We start from the raw sequence: 27,939 nt of genomic DNA, 5'->3' as shown, positions 1-27,939 counted from the left end.
AACTTGATAGAACTTGTATACATTTGGTAGCATTTACATAACACATTAGTCTAATCTTCTGCATTTAACAGAGGCAAAAGGTCAGCGGTCACAAGTGGCAGCATATAGCTTGCAAGGCGCATTTCAAATACACGGCATAGATGACTTGAACTTTCCTTCTCACAAACTATTGTCCACAGCCCACTTCTGAATGGTACCCATGGTCAGCCTAGTGTTCCTTCACTAACTCCTCCAGGTTTGGCCTACACGTTGTCTCTTCGCCCCACTTCTCTAGCTGTCCAGAGTCCCCACAAACCACAGCTCTGCCTTCTGTCTGTACACACTGCAGCTGAGCTCTCTTTTGTGTCTGCTCCACTTCTCAGACATCAAGCATATTGCGTCCATGTCTGTATCTAAACTGCCACTTCTCAATCCAGTTGTAAACTTGCTACCCGAGAAAATCTCCTTCCTTTCATACACCCAGTATGCAGCTCAACTCCTTGTCTTTCTTTCTTTCTCTCCAAACTGTTGACACACTCCAACTAGGAAGAAACTCTTTTACTTCAAAAGCTTACCCCCAACTTCAGTGCTGACTAACTAACTTTTTCTTTACCCTGTGCCTAGATTGTTACTTTGACGTTACCCATATATTTCATCAGTAAGCTTTAATTATACATTAACCAGTAGCATCAAACATCTATATACAACAACACATTAGTACAACATATCATATAAAAAATCCCAATGGCAATATTTTAAGGGGGTGTCTGCCTTCTATTCACTCCTTTACACACCCTTGGAGAGTCCAAACATTTCAGTGTACCTCTCCATCTATCTCTGCCCTTCCTGTAAAGCAAGAAGAAGAGGGTGGAGATAGATGGAAAACATATTCATTGGGCTGCTGCTGTACCTTTTTCTTTTTCCTTGAACATCACAGGGGGACCTACTACAAATTGTTCAAAGCATTACTCCTGCATTTTTTATTTTATTGGAGTGCTGGAGAGCTGCTTTAAATGTAATTCCCCTGCCCCCTGTCGCATACTCACCTGCCACCGACTTCATCGTTTTCCAATGTTGCTCACGTCGGACTCTGGCGAAAAATGACCTGCCAGCAGCTCCAGTGTTTCATGGAACGGTGCAGAGGTCACTTTTCAATACAAGTCTAGGGGAGCCTCATTGTTGCCTCTTTCTGGCTCCCATAGACTTGAGTTGAGAGCTTGTGACGTAGGTTCTGAGTTCCGGCCACTCAGAAGCTGCGCTCACAAGATGGAGTGGTGCCGAAAAATGGTGAAGACGCTAGGGGATGAGTATATGACCGGTGGCAGGGGGCTTACATTTAAAGCGGAACTCCAGCGCTGAAAAAAACCTACTGGAGTGGAGCTTTAACAAAATCCACCACCTACCATGTACCGTTGATAATACTAGTACCTTTGGGTCCCGGCCGATATAAGGGTTCAGCTCCTAAGACTTAACTACAACGCCAGTTAAAAATGTCTTTGTAAAGGAATGATAGAAGGCACAAGCCAGGCAATAAAATCCATCTTCTTTATTATAGTAGGCATAAAAAATGTACAGGGGCCAGGAAGCTGATGCAAGCAGCGTAACAAACCAGATACAGCAGTTTCACAATTGATTATGCTTCTAAGGGCCAGAATACTGTGATGCATACAAGTTCAATTACAATTTCCAATTATACAATGAAAACAATTAGACTCAATTTATACCTATTTATTACCAACTCTCAGCTAAATGTTTAATAATAATACATTTCAGCCTCTGCCTCTAAGTATTGTAATGAAAACAGCAACATAGATTACGATAATTAAGTTTGCACATTTTTACACAATATGCACCTAGTTTTTTTTAGCCATTTTTGCCTTATGTGTGCTATTTGTTCTTGACAAAAATAAAATGGTTTTACAACACATCCAACAGTTTAGTATATAAATGTAGGTAATCAACGTGGTTAAAACAGCACTTTAGCAATTTTTTTAAACACATAGTACACCATAGACTACCATGAGAGAATAATGTAAGGGTTTTTGTATGGCTTGTGTATACTTGTTTCTGTTTATTTGCCATTTCTGGGTTGTTTGATAAATTGATTCCTTCTTCTGATCTGATTCCCCTAATGCAGACTACATTGAGCATGATTCCACAGAGGGATGGCGTCTCATTAAATTGCTCTTGCATTATGATGAGCTATTGCACTGCAAAGGGCCCAAATAATGTTTATGCACAGGGACCCTCTTGGGTCTGTGTCTGCTAGTGATGTGATGCATACAGCAGATTCTCAATGTATCCTATGTGATGGAGACAACAGAATCAGTATCTCATATGTGCTGTATACAGCAGTCTCAGTCTATCCTATGTCATGTATATACAACAGTTTCAGCGTATCTTATGTGATGTACAGTACAGACCAAAAGTTTGAACACACCTTCTCATTTAAAGATTTTTCTGTATTTTCATGACTATGAAAATTGTACATTCACAATGAAGGCATCAAAACTGTGAATTAACACATGTGGAATTATATACTTAACAAAAAAGTGTGAAACAACTGAAATATTTCTTATATTCTAGGTTCTTCTAAGTAGCCACCTTTTGCTTTGATGACTGCTTTGCACACTCTTGGCATTCTCTTGATGAGCTTCAAGAGGTAGTCACCGGAAATGGTTTTCACTTCACAGGTGTGCCCTGTCAGGTTTAATAAGTGGGATTTCTTGCCTTATAAATGGGGTTGGAACCATCAGTTGTGTTGTGCAGAAGTCTTGTGGATACACAGCTGATAGTCCTACTGAATAGACTGTTAGAATTTATATTATGGCAAGAAAAAAGCATCTAAGTAAAGAAAAACGAGTGTCTAGAAAGTGCAGTTGCAAAAACCATCAAGTGCTACAAAGAAACTGGCTCACATGAGGACCGCCCCAGGAAAGGAAGACCAAGAGTCATCTCTGCTTCTGAGGATAAGTTTATCCGAGTCACCAGCCTCAGAAATCGCAGGTTAACAGAAGCTCAGATTAGAGACCAGCTCAATGCCACACAGAGTTCTAGCAGCAGACACATCTCTACAACAACTGTTAAGAGGAGACTTTGTGCAGAAGGCCTTCATGGTAAAATAGCTGCTAGGAAACCACTGCTAAGGACAGGCAACAAGCAGAAGAGACTTGTTTGGGCTAAAGAACACAAGGAATGGATATTAGACCAGTGGATCTTTGGTTCCAACCACCGTGTCTTTGTGCGACGCAGAAAAGGTGAACGGATGGACTCTACATAGCTGGTTCCAACCGTGAAGCATGGAGGAGAAGGTGTGATGGTGTGGGGGTGCTTTGCTGGTGACACTGTTGGGGATTTATTCAAAATTGAAGGCATAATCAACCAGCATGGCTACCACAGCATCTTGCAGCGGCATGCTGTTCCATCCAGTTTGTGTTTAGTTGAACCATCATTTATTTTTCAACAGGACAATGATCCCAAACACACCTACAGGCTGTGTAAAGGCTATTTGACCAAGAAGGAGAGTGATGGGGTGCTACGCCAGATAACCTGGCCTCCACAGTCACCAGACCTGAACCCAATCGAAATGGTTTGGGGTGAGCTGGACTGCAGAGTGAAGGCAAAAGGGCCAACAAGTGCTAAGCATCTCTGGGAACTCCTTAAAGATTGTTGGAAGACCATTTCCGTTGACTACCTCTTGAAGCTCATCAAGAGAATGCCAAGAGTGTGCAAAGCAGTCATCAAAGCAAAAGGAGGCTACTTTGAAGAACCTAGAATATAAGACATATTTTCAGTTGTTTCACACTTTTTTGTTAAGTATATAATTCCACATGTGTTAATTCATAGTTTTGATGCCTTCAGTGTGAATGTACAATTTTCATAGTCATGAAAATGCAGAAAAATCTTTAAATGAGAAGGTGTGTCCAAACTTTTGGTCTGTACTGTATATATAGTAGTCTCAGTGTATCCTATGTGATGTATATATAGTAGTCTCAGTGTATCCTATGTGATGTATATATAGTAGACTCAGTGTATCCTATGTGATGTATATATAGTAGTCTCAGCGTATCCTATGTGATGTATATAAAGCAGTCTCAGTGTATTCTATGCAATGTACATAGTAAAGCATTAGTAAAAGCTATTTGATGTATATGCAGCAGAGTTTATCATTTGTGTTGTATAGAGCAGTCTCAGTGTATCTTGTAAGATGTATACAGCGGTCTCAGTATCTCCTATGTGATGTATGCCATAGAGTCCCAGTGCATCATATGAGAAGTATATATAGCAATCTCAGCATATGTTATATGATATATTTACAGCAGTCTCGGTGGACTGCAAAGGGCGCATATAATGTTCTTGCACAGGGTCTCAGTGCATCCTATGTGATGTACATACAGCAATCTGAATGAATTGTATATGATGTATACACTTCAGTCTCATTGTATTCTATGGGATGTAAATAGCAAAGCATCAGTATAATCTATGTGATGTACAGTATATGCAGTAGAGTTATATTAGTTTATCATTTGTGTTGTATTGGGCAGCCTCAGTTTATCCTATATGATGAATATAGTGGTCTCAATGCATCCTATGTGTTGTATATACAGAAATCTCAGCGTATTCTATGTGATATATTTACAGCAGTCTTTGTGGACTGCAAAGTACCCTCATACTGTTCTTGCAGCAGGGGCCTTCTTCTGTCTGGTCCGCTGCTGATGTGATGCAAACAGCAAAGCCTTGGTGTATCATATGTGATGTCTACAGCAGTCTCAGCGTATCCAACTTGATGTATATATAGCAGTCTCAGTGTATCCTGTGTGATGTATAAAGCAGAACATCAGTATAACTTACGTGATGTACATACAGCAATCTCAATGTATCCTATGTGATATATGCAGCAGAATCTTAGTGTATCCTATGTGATATATACAGCAGAGTCTCGGTGTTTCCTATGGGATGTATACAGTGGAGGCTCAGTGTATCCTATATGATGTATTCAGCAGAGTCTCAGAGTATCCTATGGGATGTATACAGCTGCGGCTCAGTGTATCCTATGTGATGTATTCAGCAGAGTCTCAGAGTATCCTATGGGATGTATACAGCTGAGGCTCAGTGTATCCTATATATCACCATTACATCACTACTGATAATCCTCCATTGGAGATCGTCCTTGTATTACTTTGACTTGTAGCTTTCACTTGAGGTCTTTTTGAGATGAGAGCTGGTAGTGACTGCAACACAACAAGCCAGTTTTCTTGCCATCCTGACCACATAGGACATTAAAATTAGAACCAACACAGCAAGGCCAATCATATACAGATCTCGTATAAAGAACTTTTTACACTTAATTGGCCATGTTCTTCTACATGGAGTCATATCATTCCCAGTGAGGTTCTGGAATGGTTTCGTTGATACTGTATTTGGGGTTGCGCATCTTATATTTGCTGGGTTTCTCTGAGCAGGTATGGAGTCAAGCCAGCTTTTGAAATACAGTATTTGACAATCACAATTCCAAGGATTTCCAGACACATCAACTTCTTGGAGGCTGACCAAGTGATCAAGAGCTCCAGAAAAAACAGATGTTATTAGGTTATTTTGCAAATAAAGCCGTACAGTGTCCACTGGGAGATCTGGCACGTCTTTGAGATGTCTTGAGCTGCAGTTAACTATTAATCCTCTTGTTTGCAATGGAAAACAGATGCAAGGTGTTGGGCATGGATCAATGTTGCAGTTACTAAGTTGACCCAAAATAATCAGCTGGAAGGATATAGAGATTTTCCACCACGCCATTTAAGTCTGGAAAACAGAACACATTACCATTTATAAAGATGATGGTAGTATATATGTAGCATGAAGTATTCCTATAAAACATAAATATCGAGGAAAATTTAGAATAATTGTATTATTAGAAATATTTTACATTATACAAGTCACCTTTGATTATGTCTATAAAATATTGTAAAAAAGATTAAAATTGAATCCATCACCAGGTTTTTGCCACCCAATTTGAGAGCAGCGTAATGACGAGACCCTGATTCCAGCGATGTGTCACTTACTGGGCTTCTTGCTGTAGTTTTCATAAAATCAATGATTTATCAGCAGGAGATTATCACTAGAGGACTAGCAAACCTGTTGCCAGGTAGTCCTACATAGTCATGATCTCTATATAACTCCGCCCCCACCACTAATTGGCAGTTCACTGCCTATGCACAGTGCACACAGAAATCTGCCAATCAGGGGTGTGGGTGGGGTTATACAGAGCTCAGCTCTGCAGCAGATAAAACAGTTTATCAAAACTGTAGTAAGAAGCCCAGTAATAGAGATGAGCGTTGTTCTACTCGAACTGTTCGCCAATCTCAAATTCGAGCTGTTTTGGGCGGTGTTCGAGCCGTTCGGCGAACACGAACGATTTGAGAAAAATTCGGCTGTTCGAGGTTATGTTCGATAACTGTTCGTGCACCAAAATCATAACTGGATTTTTTCTCAGTAATGATGAAAATTAATGTTAATACGCAGTTTGAGTGTACAGCGGGGTGGGGGGAGGGGCAGGGGATGGATCTCTGCAGGAACAATGAAGATCTCCATTTTTTTTTCTCTTTCCCGCATTTACAGTGGGGAGGTGCAATCTGTCAGCCTATCAGCAGCGCACACACGGAGCGAACTGCTGTTTTTCACACAAGCAAGGGCATGTGTCATTGGCAGTGTATGTCACATGTCCTTGCCCTATAAGACCAAGCCATTTTCCCCGTCGCCACCATTTTCTCACTGCTGCAGCTGCGTGTTAGACGGCACCGCTGTTGCTGTGTGCGCTATACCTTGTTAATTTCAAGCCAATTTTCGCACAAATCTACAGATAGCTTGGGAGTAGGGAATAGTTGTGATTGCAGTCCTTTTAAGGACTAGGTTACAGCATTTCCTACGACTTTTATCAGGCAGGTCTGTGCTCTTAAATAGATAGATTGTGGGAGTAAAGACTAATTGTAATTGGAGTCCTTTCAGGACTAGGTTACATGAGTTCCTATCAGTTTTTGCCAGGCAGGTCTGTGCCAGTGCTGTGCAAGTTTTTTTCACAGCATTTGGCTGAATCTAGCAAAGCTAATCCTTTTTGGCCTATTGCAGAGTGTGTTAGTCAGTGGAGTAGCCTATCTGTGTTGCAAGATATACCACCTGTGTATAGAATACCAATTTTTTTACTGCACCTAGTGAAGTAAAATCTTTTGGGCATAGCATCATTCTATTAGTCCATCTATACTGACCTCCATCAGGTTGCAAATTGAATATAATTTTTTTCTGCATCTAGCTCTGAAAAAATATTTGGGCTTCTAGCAGTGTGTGGGACTTGCTCTATTAGTCCATCTATACTGACCTCCATCAGGTTGCAAACTGAATATAATTTTTTTCTACATCTAGCTCTGAAAAAATATTTGGCCTTCTAGCAGTGTGTGGGACTTTCTCTATTAGTCCATCTATACTGACCTCCATCAGGTTGCAAACTAAAAATAATTTTTATCTGCATCTACCTCTGAAAAAATATTTGGGCTTCTAGCTGTGTGTGGGACTTGTTCTATTAGTCCATCTATACTGACCTCCATCAGGTTGCAAACTGAATATAATTTTTTTCTGCATCTAGCTCTGAAAAAATATTTGGCCTTCTAGCAGTGTGTGCGACTTTCTCTATTAGTCCATCTATACTGACCTCCATCAGGTTGCAAATTAAAAATAATTTTTATCTGCATCTACCTCTGAAAAAATATTTGGGCTTCTAGCTGTGTGTGGGACTTGTTCTATTAGTCCATCTATACTGACCTCCATCAGGTTGCAAACTGAATATAATTTTTTTCTGCATCTAGCTCTGGAAAAATATTTGGCCTTCTAGCAGTGTGTGGGACTTTCTCTATTAGTCCATCTATACTGACCTCCATCAGGTTGCAAATTAAAAATAATTTTTATCTGCATCTACCTCTGAAAAAATATTTGGGCTTCTAGCTGTGTGTGGGACTTGTTCTATTAGTCCATCTATACTGACCTCCATCAGGTTGCAAACTGAATATAATTTTTTTCTGCATCTAGCTCTGAAAAAATATTTGGCCTTCTAGCAGTGTGTGGGACTTTCTCGATTAGTCCATCTATACTGACCTCCATCAGGTTGCAAATTAAAAATATTTTTTTTCTGCATCTACCTCTGAAAAAATATTGGGCTTCTAGCTGTGTGTGGGACTTGTTCTATTAATCCATCTATACAGACCTCCATCAGGTTGCAAACTGAATATAATTTTTTTCTGCATCTACCTCTGAAAAAATATTTGGGCTTCTAGCTGTGTGTGGGACTTGTTCTATTAGTCCATCTATACTGACCTCCATCAGGTTGCAAACTGAATATATTTTTTTTCTGCATCTAGCTCTGAAAAAATATTTGGCCTTCTAGCAGTGTGTGGGACTTTCTCTATTAGTCCATCTATACTGACCTCCATCAGGTTGCAAATTAAAAATAATTTTTATCTGCATCTAGCTCTGAAAAAATATTTGGCCTTCTAGCAGTGTATGGGACTTTCTCTATTAGTCCATCTATACTGACCTCCATCAGGTTGCAAATTAAAAATAATTTTTATCTGCATCTACCTCTGAAAAAATATTTGGGCTTCTAGCTGTGTGTGGTACTTGTTCTATTAGTCCATCTATACTGACCTCCATCAGGTTGCAAACTGAATATAATTTTTTTCTACATCTAGCTCTGAAAAAATATTTGGCGTTCTAGCAGTGTGTGGGACTTTCTCTATTAGTCCATCTATACTGACCTCAATCAGGTTGCAAATTAAAAATAATTTTTATCTGCATCTACCTCTGAAAAAATATTTGGGCTTCTAGCTGTGTGTGGGACTGGTTCTATTAGTCCATCTATACTGACCTCCATCAGGTTGCAAACTGAATATAATTTTTTTCTGCATCTAGCTCTGAAAAAATATTTGGCCTTCTAGCAGTGTGTGCGACTTTCTCTATTAGTCCATCTATACTGACCTCCATCAGGTTGCAAATTAAAAATAATTTTTATCTGCATCTACCTCTGAAAAAATATTTGGGCTTCTAGCTGTGTGTGGGACTTGTTCTATTAGTCCATCTATACTGACCTCCATCAGGTTGCAAACTGAATATAATTTTTTTCTGCATCTAGCTCTGAAAAAATATTTGGCCTTCTAGCAGTGTGTGGGACTTTCTCTATTAGTCCATCTATACTGACCTCCATCATGTTGCAAATTAAAAATAATTTTTATCTGCATCTACCTCTGAAAAAATATTTGGGCTTCTAGCTGTGTGTGGGACTTGTTCTATTAGTCCATCTATACTGACCTCCATCAGGTTGCAAACTGAATATAATTTTTTTCTGCATCTAGCTCTGAAAAAATATTTGGCCTTCTAGCAGTGTGTGGGACTTTCTCTATTAGTCCATCTATACTGACCTCCATCAGGTTGCAAATTAAAAATATTTTTTTTCTGCATCTACCTCTGAAAAAATATTGGGCTTCTAGCTGTGTGTGGGACTTGTTCTATTAATCCATCTATACAGACCTCCATCAGGTTGCAAACTGAATATAATTTTTTTCTGCATCTACCTCTGAAAAAATATTTGGCCTTCTAGCTGTGTGTGGGACTTGTTCTATTAGTCCATCTATACTGACCTCCATCAGGTTGCAAACTGAATATATTTTTTTTCTGCATCTAGCTCTGAAAAAATATTTGGCCTTCTAGCAGTGTGTGGGACTTTCTCTATTAGTCCATCTATACTGACCTCCATCAGGTTGCAAATTAAAAATAATTTTTATCTGCATCTAGCTCTGAAAAAATATTTGGCCTTCTATCAGTGTGTGGGACTTTCTCTATTAGTCCATCTATACTGACCTCCATCAGGTTGCAAATTAAAAATAATTTTTATCTGCATCTACCTCTGAAAAAATATTTGGGCTTCTAGCTGTGTGTGGGACTTGTTCTATTAGTCCATCTATACTGACCTCCATCAGGTTGCAAACTGAATATAATTTTTTTCTGCATCTAACTCTGAAAAAATATTTGGGCTTCTAGCAGTGTATGGGACTTGTTCTATTAGTCCATCTATACTGACCTCCATCAGGTTGCAAACTGAATATAATTTTTTTCTGCATCTAGCTCTGAAAAAATATTTGGCCTTCTAGCAGTGTGTGGGACTTTCTCTATTAGTCCATCTATACTGACCTCCATCAGGTTGCAAATTCAAAATAATTTTTATCTGCATCTACCTCTGAAAAAATATTTGGCCTTCTAGCAGTGTGTGGGACTTTCTCTATTAGTCCATCTATACTGACCTCCATCATGTTGCAAATTAAAAATAATTTTTATCTGCATCTACCTCTGAAAAAATATTTGGGCTTCTAGCTGTGTGTGGGACTTGTTCTATTAGTCCATCTATACTGACCTCCATCAGGTTGCAAACTGAATATAATTTTTTTCTGCATCTAGCTCTGAAACAATATTTGGCCTTCTAGCAGTGTGTGGGACTTTCTCTATTAGTCCATCTATACTGACCTCCATCAGGTTGCAAATTAAAAATATTTTTTTTCTGCATCTACCTCTGAAAAAATATTGGGCTTCTAGCTGTGTGTGGGACTTGTTCTATTAATCCATCTATACAGACCTCCATCAGGTTGCAAACTGAATATAATTTTTTTCTGCATCTACCTCTGAAAAAATATTTGGCCTTCTAGCTGTGTGTGGGACATGTTCTATTAGTCCATCTATACTGACCTCCATCAGGTTGCAAACTGAATATATTTTTTTTCTGCATCTAGCTCTGAAAAAATATTTGGCCTTCTAGCAGTGTGTGGGACTTTCTCTATTAGTCCATCTATACTGACCTCCATCAGGTTGCAAATTAAAAATAATTTTTATCTGCATCTAGCTCTGAAAAAATATTTGGCCTTCTAGCAGTGTGTGGGACTTTCTCTATTAGTCCATCTATACTGACCTCCATCAGGTTGCAAATTAAAAATAATTTTTATCTGCATCTAGCTCTGAAAAAATATTTGGCCTTCTAGCAGTGTATGGGACTTTCTCTATTAGTCCATCTATACTGACCTCCATCAGGTTGCAAATTAAAAATAATTTTTATCTGCATCTACCTCTGAAAAAATATTTGGGCTTCTAGCTGTGTGTGGTACTTGTTCTATTAGTCCATCTATACTGACCTCCATCAGGTTGCAAACTGAATATAATTTTTTTCTACATCTAGCTCTGAAAAAATATTTGGCCTTCTAGCAGTGTGTGGGACTTTCTCTATTAGTCCATCTATACTGACCTCAATCAGGTTGCAAATTAAAAATAATTTTTATCTGCATCTACCTCTGAAAAAATATTTGGGCTTCTAGCTGTGTGTGGGACTGGTTCTATTAGTCCATCTATACTGACCTCCATCAGGTTGCAAACTGAATATAATTTTTTTCTGCATCTAGCTCTGAAAAAATATTTGGCCTTCTAGCAGTGTGTGCGACTTTCTCTATTAGTCCATCTATACTGACCTCCATCAGGTTGCAAATTAAAAATAATTTTTATCTGCATCTACCTCTGAAAAAATATTTGGGCTTCTAGCTGTGTGTGGGACTTGTTCTATTAGTCCATCTATACTGACCTCCATCAGGTTGCAAACTGAATATAATTTTTTTCTGCATCTAGCTCTGAAAAAATATTTGGCCTTCTAGCAGTGTGTGGGACTTTCTCTATTAGTCCATCTATACTGACCTCCATCATGTTGCAAATTAAAAATAATTTTTATCTGCATCTACCTCTGAAAAAATATTTGGGCTTCTAGCTGTGTGTGGGACTTGTTCTATTAGTCCATCTATACTGACCTCCATCAGGTTGCAAACTGAATATAATTTTTTTCTGCATCTAGCTCTGAAAAAATATTTGGCCTTCTAGCAGTGTGTGGGACTTTCTCTATTAGTCCATCTATACTGACCTCCATCAGGTTGCAAATTAAAAATATTTTTTTTCTGCATCTACCTCTGAAAAAATATTGGGCTTCTAGCTGTGTGTGGGACTTGTTCTATTAATCCATCTATACAGACCTCCATCAGGTTGCAAACTGAATATAATTTTTTTCTGCATCTACCTCTGAAAAAATATTTGGCCTTCTAGCTGTGTGTGGGACTTGTTCTATTAGTCCATCTATACTGACCTCCATCAGGTTGCAAACTGAATATATTTTTTTTCTGCATCTAGCTCTGAAAAAATATTTGGCCTTCTAGCAGTGTGTGGGACTTTCTCTATTAGTCCATCTATACTGACCTCCATCAGGTTGCAAATTAAAAATAATTTTTATCTGCATCTAGCTCTGAAAAAATATTTGGCCTTCTATCAGTGTGTGGGACTTTCTCTATTAGTCCATCTATACTGACCTCCATCAGGTTGCAAATTAAAAATAATTTTTATCTGCATCTACCTCTGAAAAAATATTTGGGCTTCTAGCTGTGTGTGGGACTTGTTCTATTAGTCCATCTATACTGACCTCCATCAGGTTGCAAACTGAATATAATTTTTTTCTGCATCTAACTCTGAAAAAATATTTGGGCTTCTAGCAGTGTATGGGACTTGTTCTATTAGTCCATCTATACTGACCTCCATCAGGTTGCAAACTGAATATAATTTTTTTCTGCATCTAGCTCTGAAAAAATATTTGGCCTTCTAGCAGTGTGTGGGACTTTCTCTATTAGTCCATCTATACTGACCTCCATCAGGTTGCAAATTCAAAATAATTTTTATCTGCATCTACCTCTGAAAAAATATTTGGCCTTCTAGCAGTGTGTGGGACTTTCTCTATTAGTCCATCTATACTGACCTCCATCATGTTGCAAATTAAAAATAATTTTTATCTGCATCTACCTCTGAAAAAATATTTGGGCTTCTAGCTGTGTGTGGGACTTGTTCTATTAGTCCATCTATACTGACCTCCATCAGGTTGCAAACTGAATATAATTTTTTTCTGCATCTAGCTCTGAAACAATATTTGGCCTTCTAGCAGTGTGTGGGACTTTCTCTATTAGTCCATCTATACTGACCTCCATCAGGTTGCAAATTAAAAATATTTTTTTTCTGCATCTACCTCTGAAAAAATATTGGGCTTCTAGCTGTGTGTGGGACTTGTTCTATTAATCCATCTATACAGACCTCCATCAGGTTGCAAACTGAATATAATTTTTTTCTGCATCTACCTCTGAAAAAATATTTGGCCTTCTAGCTGTGTGTGGGACATGTTCTATTAGTCCATCTATACTGACCTCCATCAGGTTGCAAACTGAATATATTTTTTTTCTGCATCTAGCTCTGAAAAAATATTTGGCCTTCTAGCAGTGTGTGGGACTTTCTCTATTAGTCCATCTATACTGACCTCCATCAGGTTGCAAATTAAAAATAATTTTTATCTGCATCTACCTCTGAAAAAATATTTGGGCTTCTAGCTGTGTGTGGGACTTGTTCTATTAGTCCATCTATACTGACCTCCATCAGGTTGCAAACTGAATATAATTTTTTTCTGCATCTAACTCTGAAAAAATATTTGGGCTTCTAGCAGTGTATGGGACTTGTTCTATTAGTCCATCTATACTGACCTCCATCAGGTTGCAAACTGAATATAATTTTTTTCTTCATCTAGCTCTGAAAAAATATTTGGCCTTCTAGCAGTGTGTGGGACTTTCTCTATTAGTCCATCTATACTGACCTCCATCAGGTTGCAAATTCAAAATAATTTTTATCTGCATCTAGCTCTGAAAAAATATTTGGCCTTCTAGCAGTGTGTGGGACTTTCTCTATTAGTCCATCTATACTGACCTCCATCAGGTTGCAAATTAAAAATAGTTTTTTTCTGCATCTACCTTTGAAAAAATATTTGGGCTTCTAGCTGTGTGTGGGACTTGTTCTATTAGTCCATCTATACTGACCTCCATCAGGTTGCAAACTGAATATAATTTTTTTCTGCATCTAGCTCTGAAAAAATATTTGGGCTTCTAGCTGTGTGTGGGACTTGTTCTATTAGTCCATCTATACTGACCTCCATCAGGTTGCAAACTGAATATAATTTTTTTCTGCATCTAGCTCTGAAAAAATATTTGGCCTTCTAGCAGTGTGTGGGACTTTCTCTATTAGTCCATGTATACTGACCTCCATCAGGTTGCAAATTAAAAATAATTTTTATCTGCATCTAGCTCTGAAAAAATATTTGGCCTTCTAGCAGTGTGTGGGACTTTCTCTATTAGTCCATCTATACTGACCTCCATCAGGTTGCAAATTAAAAATAATTTTTATCTGCATCTACCTCTGAAAAAATATTTGGGCTTCTAGCTGTGTGTGGGACTTGTTCTATTAGTCCATCTATACTGACCTCCATCAGGTTGCAAACTGAATATAATTTTTTTCTGCATCTAGCTCTGAAAAAAATATTTGGCCTTCTAGCAGTGTGTGGGACTTTCTCTATTAGTCCATCTATACTGACCTCCATCAGGTTGCAAATTAAAAATAATTTTTTTTCTGCATCTAGCTCTGAAAAAATATTGGGCTTCTAGCTGTGTGTGGGACTTGTTCTATTAATCCATCTATACAGACCTCAATCAGGTTGCAAACTGAATATAATTTTTTTCTGCATCTAGCTCTGAAAAAATATTTGGCCTTCTAGCAGTGTGTGGGACTTTCTCTATTAGTCCATCTATACTGACCTCCATCAGGTTGCAAATTAAAAATAATTTTTATCTGCATCTACCTCTGAAAAAATATTTGGGCTTCTAGCTGTGTGTGGGACTTGTTCTATTAGTCCATCTATACTGACCTCCATCAGGTTGCAAACTGAATATAATTTTTTTCTGCATCTAGCTCTGAAAAAATATTTGGCCTTCTAGCAGTGTGTGGGACTTTTTCTATTAGTCCATCTATACTGACCTCCATCAGGTTGCAAATTAAAAATAATTTTTTTTCTGCATCTACCTCTGAAAAAATATTGGGCTTCTAGCTGTGTGTGGGACTTGCTCTATTAATCCATCTATACAGACCTCCATCAGGTTGCAAACTGAATATAATTTTTTTCTGCATCTAGCTCTGAAAAAATATTTGGCCTTCTAGCAGTGTGTGCGACTTTCTCTATTAGTCCATCTATACTGACCTCTATCAGGTTGCAAATTAAAAATAATTTTTATCTGCATCTACCTCTGAAAAAATATTTGGGCTTCTAGCTGTGTGTGGGACTTGTTCTATTAGTCCATCTATACTGACCTCCATCAGGTTGCAAACTGAATATAATTTTTTTCTGCATCTAGCTCTGGAAAAATATTTGGCCTTCTAGCAGTGTGTGGGACTTTCTCTATTAGTCCATCTATACTGACCTCCATCAGGTTGCAAATTAAAAATAATTTTTATCTGCATCTACCTCTGAAAAAATATTTGGGCTTCTAGCTGTGTGTGGGACTTGTTCTATTCGTCCATCTATACTGACCTCCATCAGGTTGCAAACTGAATATAATTTTTTTCTGCATCTAGCTCTGAAAAAATATTTGGCCTTCTAGCAGTGTGTGGGACTTTCTCGATTAGTCCATCTATACTGACCTCCATCAGGTTGCAAATTAAAAATATTTTTTTCTGCATCTACCTCTGAAAAAATATTGGGCTTCTAGCTGTGTGTGGGACTTGTTCTATTAATCCATCTATACAGACCTCCATCAGGTTGCAAACTGAATATAATTTTTTTCTGCATCTACCTCTGAAAAAATATTTGGGCTTCTAGCTGTGTGTGGGACTTGTTCTATTAGTCCTTCTATACTGACCTCCATCAGGTTGCAAACTGAATATATTTTTTTTCTGCATCTAGCTCTGAAAAAATATTTGGCCTTCTAGCAGTGTGTGGGACTTTCTCTATTAGTCCATCTATACTGACCTCCATCAGGTTGCAAATTAAAAATAATTTTTATCTGCATCTAGCTCTGAAAAAATATTTGGCCTTCTAGCAGTGTATGGGACTTTCTCTATTAGTCCATCTATACTGACCTCCATCAGGTTGCAAATTAAAAATAATTTTTATCTGCATCTACCTCTGAAAAAATATTTGGGCTTCTAGCTGTGTGTGGGACTTGTTCTATTAGTCCATCTATACTGACCTCCATCAGGTTGCAAACTGAATATAATTTTTTTCTACATCTAGCTCTGAAAAAATATTTGGCCTTCTAGCAGTGTGTGGGACTTTCTCTATTAGTCCACCTATACTGACCTCAATCAGGTTGCAAATTAAAAATAATTTTTATCTGCATCTACCTCTGAAAAAATATTTGGGCTTCTAGCTGTGTGTGGGACTGGTTCTATTAGTCCATCTATACTGACCTCCATCAGGTTGCAAACTGAATATAATTTTTTAATGCATCTAGCTCTGAAAAAATATTTGGCCTTCTAGCAGTGTGTGCGACTTTCTCTATTAGTCCATCTATACTGACCTCCATCAGGTTGCAAATTAAAAATAATTTTTATCTGCATCTACCTCTGAAAAAATATTTGGGCTTCTAGCTGTGTGTGGGACTGGTTCTATTAGTCCATCTATACTGACCTCCATCAGGTTGCAAACTGAATATAATTTTTTTCTGCATCTAGCTCTGAAAAAATATTTGGCCTTCTAGCAGTGTGTGCGACTTTCTCTATTAGTCCATCTATACTGACCTCCATCAGGTTGCAAATTAAAAATAATTTTTATCTGCATCTACCTCTGAAAAAATATTTGGGCTTCTAGCTGTGTGTGGGACTTGTTCTATTAGTCCATCTATACTGACCTCCATCAGGTTGCAAACTGAATATAATTTTTTTCTGCATCTACCTCTGAAAAAATATTGGGCTTCTAGCTGTGTGTGGGACTTGTTCTATTAATCCATCTATACAGACCTCCATCAGGTTGCAAACTGAATATAATTTTTTTCTGCATCTACCTCTGAAAAAATATTTGGCCTTCTAGCTGTGTGTGGGACTTGTTCTATTAGTCCATCTATACTGACCTCCATCAGGTTGCAAACTGAATATATTTTTTTTCTGCATCTAGCTCTGAAAAAATATTTGGCCTTCTAGCAGTGTGTGGGACTTTCTCTATTAGTCCATCTATACTGACCTCCACCAGGTTGCAAATTAAAAATAATTTTTATCTGCATCTAGCTCTGAAAAAATATTTGGCCTTCTAGCAGTGTGTGGGACTTTCTCTATTAGTCCATCTATACTGACCTCCATCAGGTTGCAAATTAAAAATAATTTTTATCTGCATCTACCTCTGAAAAAATATTTGGGCTTCTAGCTGTGTGTGGGACTTGTTCTATTAGTCCATCTATACTGACCTCCATCAGGTTGCAAACTGAATATAATTTTTTTCTGCATCTAACTCTGAAAAAATATTTGGGCTTTTAGCAGTGTGTGGGACTTGTTCTATTAGTCCATCTATACTGACCTCCATCAGGTTGCAAACTGAATATAATTTTTTTCTGCATCTAGCTCTGAAAAAATATTTGGCCTTCTAGCAGTGTGTGGGACTTTCTCTATTAGTCCATCTATACTGACCTCCATCAGGTTGCAAATTCAAAATAATTTTTATCTGCATCTAGCTCTGAAAAAATATTTGGCCTTCTAGCAGTGTGTGGGACTTTCTCTATTAGTCCATCTATACTGACCTCCATCAGGTTGCAAATTAAAAATATTTTTTTTCTGCATCTACCTTTGAAAAAATATTTGGGCTTCTAGCTGTGTGTGGGACTTGTTCTATTAGTCCATCTATACTGACCTCCATCAGGTTGCAAACTGAATATAATTTTTTTCTGCATCTAGCTCTGAAAAAATATTTGGGCTTCTAGCTGTGTGTGGGACTTGTTCTATTAGTCCATCTATACTGACCTCCATCAGGTTGCAAACTGAATATAATTTTTTTCTGCATCTAGCTCTGAAAAAATATTTGGCCTTCTAGCAGTGTGCGGGACTTTCTCTATTAGTCCATCTATACTGACCTCCATCAGGTTGCAAATTAAAAATAATTTTTATCTGCATCTAGCTCTGAAAAAATATTTGGCCTTCTAGCAGTGTGTGGGACTTTCTCTATTAGTCCATCTATACTGACCTCCATCAGGTTGCAAATTAAAAATAATTTTTATCTGCATCTACCTCTGAAAAAATATTTGGGCTTCTAGCTGTGTGTGGGACTTGTTCTATTAGTCCATCTATACTGACCTCCATCAGGTTGCAAACTGAATATAATTTTTTTCTGCATCTAGCTCTGAAAAAAATATTTGGCCTTCTAGCAGTGTGTGGGACTTTCTCTATTAGTCCATCTATACTGACCTCCATCAGGTTGCAAATTAAAAATAATTTTTTTCCTGCATCTACCTCTGAAAAAATATTGGGCTTCTAGCTGTGTGTGGGACTTGTTCTATTAATCCATCTATACAGACCTCCATCAGGTTGCAAACTGAATATAATTTTTTTCTGCATCTAGCTCTGAAAAAATATTTGGCCTTCTAGCAGTGTGTGGGACTTTCTCTATTAGTCCATCTATACTGACCTCCATCAGGTTGCAAATTAAAAATAATTTTTATCTGCATCTACCTCTGAAAAAATATTTGGGCTTCTAGCTGTGTGTGGGACTGGTTCTATTAGTCCATCTATACTGACCTCCATCAGGTTGCAAACTGAATATAATTTTTTAATGCATCTAGCTCTGAAAAAATATTTGGCCTTCTAGCAGTGTGTGCGACTTTCTCTATTAGTCCATCTATACTGACCTCCATCAGGTTGCAAATTAAAAATAATTTTTATCTGCATCTACCTCTGAAAAAATATTTGGGCTTCTAGCTGTGTGTGGGACTGGTTCTATTAGTCCATCTATACTGACCTCCATCAGGTTGCAAACTGAATATAATTTTTTTCTGCATCTAGCTCTGAAAAAATATTTGGCCTTCTAGCAGTGTGTGCGACTTTCTCTATTAGTCCATCTATACTGACCTCCATCAGGTTGCAAATTAAAAATAATTTTTATCTGCATCTACCTCTGAAAAAATATTTGGGCTTCTAGCTGTGTGTGGGACTTGTTCTATTAGTCCATCTATACTGACCTCCATCAGGTTGCAAACTGAATATAATTTTTTTCTGCATCTACCTCTGAAAAAATATTGGGCTTCTAGCTGTGTGTGGGACTTGTTCTATTAATCCATCTATACAGACCTCCATCAGGTTGCAAACTGAATATAATTTTTTTCTGCATCTACCTCTGAAAAAATATTTGGCCTTCTAGCTGTGTGTGGGACTTGTTCTATTAGTCCATCTATACTGACCTCCATCAGGTTGCAAACTGAATATATTTTTTTTCTGCATCTAGCTCTGAAAAAATATTTGGCCTTCTAGCAGTGTGTGGGACTTTCTCTATTAGTCCATCTATACTGACCTCCACCAGGTTGCAAATTAAAAATAATTTTTATCTGCATCTAGCTCTGAAAAAATATTTGGCCTTCTAGCAGTGTGTGGGACTTTCTCTATTAGTCCATCTATACTGACCTCCATCAGGTTGCAAATTAAAAATAATTTTTATCTGCATCTACCTCTGAAAAAATATTTGGGCTTCTAGCTGTGTGTGGGACTTGTTCTATTAGTCCATCTATACTGACCTCCATCAGGTTGCAAACTGAATATAATTTTTTTCTGCATCTAACTCTGAAAAAATATTTGGGCTTTTAGCAGTGTGTGGGACTTGTTCTATTAGTCCATCTATACTGACCTCCATCAGGTTGCAAACTGAATATAATTTTTTTCTGCATCTAGCTCTGAAAAAATATTTGGCCTTCTAGCAGTGTGTGGGACTTTCTCTATTAGTCCATCTATACTGACCTCCATCAGGTTGCAAATTCAAAATAATTTTTATCTGCATCTAGCTCTGAAAAAATATTTGGCCTTCTAGCAGTGTGTGGGACTTTCTCTATTAGTCCATCTATACTGACCTCCATCAGGTTGCAAATTAAAAATATTTTTTTTCTGCATCTACCTTTGAAAAAATATTTGGGCTTCTAGCTGTGTGTGGGACTTGTTCTATTAGTCCATCTATACTGACCTCCATCAGGTTGCAAACTGAATATAATTTTTTTCTGCATCTAGCTCTGAAAAAATATTTGGGCTTCTAGCTGTGTGTGGGACTTGTTCTATTAGTCCATCTATACTGACCTCCATCAGGTTGCAAACTGAATATAATTTTTTTCTGCATCTAGCTCTGAAAAAATATTTGGCCTTCTAGCAGTGTGCGGGACTTTCTCTATTAGTCCATCTATACTGACCTCCATCAGGTTGCAAATTAAAAATAATTTTTATCTGCATCTAGCTCTGAAAAAATATTTGGCCTTCTAGCAGTGTGTGGGACTTTCTCTATTAGTCCATCTATACTGACCTCCATCAGGTTGCAAATTAAAAATAATTTTTATCTGCATCTACCTCTGAAAAAATATTTGGGCTTCTAGCTGTGTGTGGGACTTGTTCTATTAGTCCATCTATACTGACCTCCATCAGGTTGCAAACTGAATATAATTTTTTTCTGCATCTAGCTCTGAAAAAAATATTTGGCCTTCTAGCAGTGTGTGGGACTTTCTCTATTAGTCCATCTATACTGACCTCCATCAGGTTGCAAATTAAAAATAATTTTTTTCCTGCATCTACCTCTGAAAAAATATTGGGCTTCTAGCTGTGTGTGGGACTTGTTCTATTAATCCATCTATACAGACCTCCATCAGGTTGCAAACTGAATATAATTTTTTTCTGCATCTAGCTCTGAAAAAATATTTGGCCTTCTAGCAGTGTGTGGGACTTTCTCTATTAGTCCATCTATACTGACCTCCATCAGGTTGCAAATTAAAAATAATTTTTATCTGCATCTACCTCTGAAAAAATATTTGGGCTTCTAGCTGTGTGTGGGACTTGTTCTATTAGTCCATCTATACTGACCTCCATCATGTTGCAAACTGAATATAATTTTTTTCTGCATCTAGCTCTGAAAAAATATTTGGCCTTCTAGCAGTGTGTGGGACTTTCTCTATTAGTCCATCTATACTGACCTCCATCAGGTTGCAAATTAAAAATAATTTTTTTTCTGCATCTACCTCTGAAAAAATATTGGGCTTCTAGCTGTGTGTGGGACTTGCTCTATTAATCCATCTATACAGACCTCCATCAGGTTGCAAACTGAATATAATTTTTTTCTGCATCTAGCTCTGAAAAAATATTTGGCCTTCTAGCAGTGTGTGGGACTTTCTCTATTAGTCCATCTATACTGACCTCCATCAGGTTGCAAATTAAAAATAATTTTTATCTGCATCTACCTCTGAAAAAATATTTGGCCTTCTAGCTTTGTGTGGGACTTGTTCTATTAGTCCATCTATACTGACCTCCATCAGGTTGCAAACTGAATATAATTTTTTTCTGCATCTAGCTCTGAAAAAATATTTGGCCTTCTAGCAGTGTGTGGGACTTGTTCTATTAGTCCACCTATACTGACCTCCATCAGGTTGCAAATTCAAAATAATTTTTTGTCTGCATCTAGCTCTGAAAAAATATTTGGCCTTCTAGCAGTGTGTGGGACTTTCTCTATTAGTCCATCTATACTGACTTCCATCAGGTTGCAAACTGAATATAATTTTTTTCTGCATCTACCTCTGAAAAAATATTTGGGCTTCTAGCTGTGTGTGGGACTTGTTCTATTAGTCCATCTATACTGACCTCCATCAGGTTGCAAATCGAATATAATTTTTTTCTGCATCTAACCCAGCCAATAGTTTTGGCCTAATACCACAGTTTGGCCACTCAGCTCTTCTCGGTTCCCATCCATTGTTTTTTTGTGCAAACAACTCCAGAGTTGTGAATTAGTTAACCACCAAAATGAGTGGAAAAAGGCCTGCTGCTGGTGGAAAGGGGAATAGGCGTGTTGGGAAGGGGAAAAAAGGTTGTGTCCGTGGGGTAGGTGTTAAAGCAACAGTAACATCTGCAGAAGAAAGACCATCTTCCAGCCAAACTAAAATGTCTACTTCTTTTAGCGGACAATGTGATAAGATCCCTTTCTTACGGCCACGCCAATCGCTACAAATTCCAGATGAGGCACAAAAACAGCAGGTGCTTCAACGGATATCAAGTGCTCCTTTAAGTGGGCTCTCCTCCACATCAACTTCAACATCACAAATACTCCAGTCCTCAAAGGTGTCACCCCAATCGCACTTGCTTCCTCACAGCTCCCAAATCTCCAGCTGCCCGTCTGAGTATGAGGTAGAACAGATGGTTGAGTCTGCAGAGCTGTTTACTCATACTATAACCTGGGAATCAGAGGTCGACTCCAGCGCTTCTGTGAATCCAGACGAGGAAATGATCTGCACTGATGCCCAGAATCTTTATGAGTCGGATCCAGGACCAGACGCAGAAGGTTCTGACCATAATGTAGACCCTCATTCCCAAACTGTAACTCCTGTTGGTGGAGACAATGAGGAAGACGATGATGAGACTCAAATACCTGATTGGAGCGACAACTTTAGTTTCTGGTCAGGGCAGGAACAGGTTGGCTCTGAGAACTACGGGTGTGATAACGCACAGGGTGATGATGATGAGGTTGGAGATCCCACTTACTGTCAACCCACAGTCAGCCAAGAGATGAGGTCAGCAGAGGAGGTGGAGGAAGATGCTAGTGACGACGAGGTCAGGTTGCGCCTTCCTGGACAGAGACGTAGTACTGGAAGCACGTCAACAACTGCATCCTCAAACACAACTCTGCCTCTCACCACAAGTCGTGGTGGCTCTTCAGGTCGCATGGGTGCTAAGCCTTGCATAGCCTGGGCATTTTTTCAGATCGATAAAGATGACCCAACTCGTGTTATCTGTAACATTTGTCAGCAAAAGCTAAGTAGAGGCCAAAAAATACATAGTTTGAGTACTTCATGCATGAACCGGCACATGGACATGAAGCATAAGTTGCAGTGGGAAGCTCAGTGTGCTACAATGCGGCCTAGCCGGCCGGGCCAACCACCGTCTGCCATATCTTGTGCATCCGCGGCCTCTTCATCCTCTGTGACTGGGGGGACAGCAGTCACACCTGTTTTGGGGCGCAGACCTGCCACCTCTTTACCCGCAACAGCCAGCGTGATTGGCAGGTCATCATTTTCTTTGGAGGTGGTAACACCAGCTGGTGTTGAGTGCTGTCCGACATCGATAGCACCACCTTTGGATCAAGGCAACCTAACATGTCCGCCTGCATCTTCCTCACAGACCGGCAGTTTGCCGGGGACACCCTTATCAACCCCGTCTAAGCACAATAGCCAGCCCTCGGTCCTTCAGATGTGGACAAGTAAAAGACCATTTCCTCCTAGCCATGAGAAAGCTAAGAGGTTGAATTTCACCATCTGCAAGCTCTTGGCTACAGAAATGCTGCCTTTCCGCCTGGTGGACACAGAGGATTTTCGAGACCTTATGTCCGTCGCAGTGCCCCAGTACCAGATGCCCAGTCGGCACTACTTCTCAAAGAAAGGTGTGCCTGCGCTCCACCAGCATGTCGCACACAACATCACTGCTTCTTTGAGAAACTCTGTGTGTGACAGGGTGCATTTCACCACAGACACTTGGACGAGTAGGCATGGACAGGGGCGTTACATGTCGCTGACTGGGCACTGGGTAACTATGGTGACAGCAGGACAAGGGGCTGCTGTCCAAGTCTTGCCGTCCCCACGAGTTGTGCGTCAATCCTCTTTATGTCAAAGTTCCTCCACTGCTTCTGCCTCCTCAACCTCCTCTCGGTCTTCCACCTGCACCCAAAGCCTGTCTGGTCATGCCACAAGCTTTCTAACTGCGCAGAAGGGATCCTGCACACCTCCTACTATGCTGGCAGTAGGGCTCAACGTCATCAGGCGGTTTTTACTTTGAAATGTCTGGGGAATGTGAGTCACACAGCTGAGGAGTTGTGGTCAGCTCTGGAGAACCAATTTCATGAATGGTTGTCTCCACTGGACCTGAAACCAGGGAAGGCCGTGTGCGACAATGCTGCAAACCTGGGTGCGGCCCTTCGCCGGGGCAATGTCACACAAGTGCCTTGTATGGCTCACGTGTTGAACCTGGTTGTCCAGCAATTTTTAGCCCACTATCCCAGACTAGATGGCCTTCTGCAGAGGGCACGGTCGCTGTGTGCTCACTTCCGCCGTTCGCATCCCGCAGCTCAGCGACTTACATCTCTACAGAAGTCGTTGGGCCTGCCACTTCACCGGCTAAAATGCGATGTGCCTACCCGGTGGAATTCAACTCTGCACATGTTGCAGTGACTGTGGCAGCACCGACAAGCCCTGGTGCAATACGTTCTGACGTATAGCCTGGGCCAACGAGATCCAGACGTGGGGCAAATCACGCTGGAGGAGTGGTCTCAGATCAGGGACCTATGCACCCTTCTGCACAGTTTTGAAATGGCGACGAAGATGTTTAGTGCTGACGATGCCATTATCAGCATGACTATTCCGGTGATTTACATGCTGGAGCACATGTTAAACAGAATTCGGAGTCAGGTGGTGGCACAAGAGGAGGTGGAGGAAGTAGAGGAGGAGGAGTCGTATGCGGAAGGGCTAACATCTGCAAGGTCCAGACGGTCGGCAGCACCAAGGCGGCAGGCATGTGAGGGTGGGGTAGATGGTTTTACCAGGGCGCATGGTAGCAGCCAAACTAGTGAGGAAGGTGCAGGAGCCCAGGAAGAAGTGGAGGACGAACTGATGGAAGACTCATCAGATGAGGGAGACCTTGATCACATTTCTGTTGTGCGAGGTTGGGGGGAGAGGACAGAGGAAGGAAGCATGATTGTTACCTCGCCACCAACACAACAGGGACTTGGTGCTCCTGGATGCGCAACACACATGAGTGCCTTCTTGCTGCACTACCTGCAACATGACCCTTGAATTGTGAGAATTAGAAATAATCCTGACTACTGGGTTGCCACACTGTTAGATCCCCGGTACAAAAGTAAATTTGCCGAAATTATTCCTGCCATAGAAAGGGATGCACGCATGCAGGAGTATCAGCAGAGACTGTTGCAGAATCTTACATGTGCTTTTCCACAAAACACCAGTGGTGCACGTAGTGAATCTCACAGTTCCAACTTGCCAACCGTGGAACCGTCAAGTGTTCAGCACTCAAACCGTAACAGAACCACAGTATCTGCTGGTAACATCAATTTTGCGGAATCATTTCACCACTTTTTTAGCCCATCCTTTGCAAGGCCACAGGAGACAAGAAGTCTGACACATAGTCAACGCCTAGAGACGATGGTACAGGAGTATCTCCAAGTAAACATTGAAGCCATGACTGTGTCACTGGACCCTTGCTCTTTTTGGGCTTCCAATCTGGATAAATGGCCGGAGCTAGCCACTTACGCCTTGGAGATCTTGTCATGCCCCGCAGCCAGCGTTCTGTCTGAACGTGTGTTCAGCGCTGCTGGTGGTGTGCTGACAGATAAGCGCACGTGGCTCTCCACTGATAATGTAGACAGACTCACGTTCATAAAGATGAACAAATCATGGATCCGAAACGACTTTTCTACCCCTGTGTCATCCTGGGGAGAGTAAAAGCTTGATGATTGGTTAAAATCACCTTACCAACCGTTTTAAGCTTTCAAATTACTAATCATGTTTATCTGTATCTTGGCTGGAAAATAATTTGGGCTTTGTAGCAGTGTGCAGCACTGATTCTATTAGGCCATCTATAATAAGCTCCACCAGATTTAAAATTACTAATCATGTTTATCTGTATCTTGGCTGGAAAATAATTTGGGCTTTGTAGCAGTGTGCAGCACTGATCCTATTAGGCCATCTATACTAAGCTCCACCAGATTTAAAATTAATAATAATTTTTAGCTGCATCTAGCCCGGAAAATAATTTTGGGGCTCTGAGATGCGCAAGACACATAAGTGCCTTCTTGCTGCACTACCTGCAGCATGACCCTCATATTGTCAGAATTCGAAGTAATCATGACTACTGGGTTGCCACACTCTTAGATCCCCCAAACTTTTCGATCAACCTTTTCATTTTAATAAAGACCAAAAAAATTGTCATTTTTGAAATTATAAGCATTAGCAGGTTATTAGAAACTGAAATCAAACAGTTTTCAACTCAAAACTTTATTCTAGGTGATGTTACATTTTCACATAGGACCCCTTGTTCGAAAGGAGCTTCTGAACTCTCTCGTCCATTGAATTTGTCAGGTTTTGGATGGTTTCTGCTTCAATTGTTTTGCATGAGGACAGAATACCCTCTGTAACATACCTGGCGGCGTCCTTGCATGGCGGTCCATCTCCCACTGTGCAAGAGCGCGCACTTGATCTCCAGTCCAGAATGTCTCTCTGGCTTCCCTCCATGCTGTCTGTTTGTGTCTGTTTCTGCTGCTTAAGGGCGGCGCCCGATCACTTCCTGCTTTTTGTACCTGCTGTGGGTCACACCCCTTGTGCGTCCTCAGCCTATTGCTGTCTGTCACCTGGTATATAGCTCAGCTGCTCCCATCTATTCCTGCCTGAGCATAGTGTTTCATTCAGTGTGTGCTTGCACTCTGAAGGTGCCAGGTCTCGTTCTTTGTTCTCTTGTCTGCCTATCCTGGAGGCTGTATTTCCAGGCCTGTCTGAACACGCTCCTAGCCTGTTCCTCCTGCCTTCTAGGGGCCGATTACCTAGACCCGTTCCTGTATCTTGTCTGACCTGTCTGAACACGCTCCTAGCCTGTTCCTCCCGCCTTCTAGGGGCTGATTACCTAGACCCGCTCCTGTATCTTGTCTGTCCTGTCTGAACACGCTCCTTGCCTGTTCGTCCTGCCTCTCTGGGGGCCGTATTCCCAGACCCGCTCCTGTATTCCGCTGCAGTGTCGGTCTCCTGCGTACACTCAGTTCCAGTCTGAACTCTCTCCTATCCTTTACCTGTTTTGCCTCTATGTCCGTTCCCTTCCTTTTTCTGCAGAGTCTGAACTCGTACCTAACTCCTGCTTGTTGTCTCTGTACTCCCGTTTGTGAGTTTGTGGTCCACTCGCTACTTCTCTGCTAGTACCCTGTGGGTGTCTGGCTCTGCCTTTCCCTTCCTGTCTGTTCCGTGTGAACAGAGCCCTGTCCCCCCTACTCAGCCTAGCCTGCTCTGACTCCTTTGCTCACCGCTCCGGCGGTTCTAGCCTGCTCTGACTCCTTTGCTCACCGCTCTGGCGCTTCTAGTCTGCTCTGACTCCTTTGCTTACCGCTCCGGCGGTTCTAGCCTGCTCTGACTCCTTGCTCACTGCTCCGCAGCCTTGCTCCGCTCTGACCCTTTTGCTCACTGCTCCGGCAGCCTTGCTCTGCTCTGACCCTTTTGCTCACTGCTCCGGCAGTCCTGTCCTGCCCTGTTTCTGCCCGCTGCTCCGGCAGTCCTGTCCTGCCCTGCTTCTGCCCGCTGCTCCGGCAGTCCTGTCCTGCCCTGCTTCTGCCCGCTGCTCCGGCAGTCCTGTCCTGCCCTGCTTCTGCCCACTGCTCCGGCAGTCCTGTCCTGCCCTGCTTCTGCCCGCTGCTCCGGCAGTCCTGTCCTGCCCTGCTTCTGCCCGCTGCTCCGGCAGTCCTGTCCTGCCCTGCTTCTGCCCGCTGCTCCGGCAGTCCTGTCCTGCCCTGCTTCTGCCCGCTGCTCTGGCAGTCCTGTCCTGCCCTGCTTCTGCCCGCTGCTCCGGCAGTCCTGTCCTGCCCTGCTTGTGCTCGCTGCTCCTGCAGCCCCGTCCTGCTCTGTTCTTGCCCACCGCTTCGGGCGTTCCCTCTCTGCTGTGGTTGTCTACCGCATCTGCGGTTCTGTGACCCAGTCTGTACTGGGTCTTAACCTTTCTGTGCTCCAGCCCGTCCTTTCGGCCAGTACCTCCCTGCCTGCATACTCGCCTGTATCCACCCATCTGCATACCTGC

At 40.7% G+C, this 27,939-nt stretch overlaps 1 protein-coding gene across 3 annotated transcripts in view; it reads right to left on the bottom strand.

Moving 5' to 3' along the window:
- Window positions 1-3,876: 3,876 nt before the first annotated feature.
- The window catches only part of LOC141156533 (platelet glycoprotein IX-like), a 61,755-nt gene continuing 37,692 nt past the window's right edge, over window positions 3,877-27,939 (bottom strand). For all 3 annotated transcript variants that reach the window (XM_073642738.1, XM_073642737.1, XM_073642739.1), the window contains one exon: window positions 3,877-5,775. In XM_073642738.1, the coding sequence (XP_073498839.1) occupies window positions 5,155-5,769 (615 nt within the window). In that variant the 5' untranslated portion in view covers window positions 5,770-5,775 and the 3' untranslated portion in view covers window positions 3,877-5,154. The remainder of the gene's footprint in view (window positions 5,776-27,939) is intronic.

The sequence above is a fragment of the Phyllobates terribilis genome, unplaced genomic scaffold, assembly GCF_046119375.1.
Source record: "Phyllobates terribilis strain yellow unplaced genomic scaffold, ASM4611937v1 Scaffold_8__6_contigs__length_399053987, whole genome shotgun sequence".
Classification (NCBI taxonomy): Eukaryota; Metazoa; Chordata; class Amphibia; order Anura; family Dendrobatidae; genus Phyllobates; species Phyllobates terribilis.
Note: the sequence above shows the minus strand (reverse complement) of the source record. Positions and strands in the feature narration are given on the sequence as shown.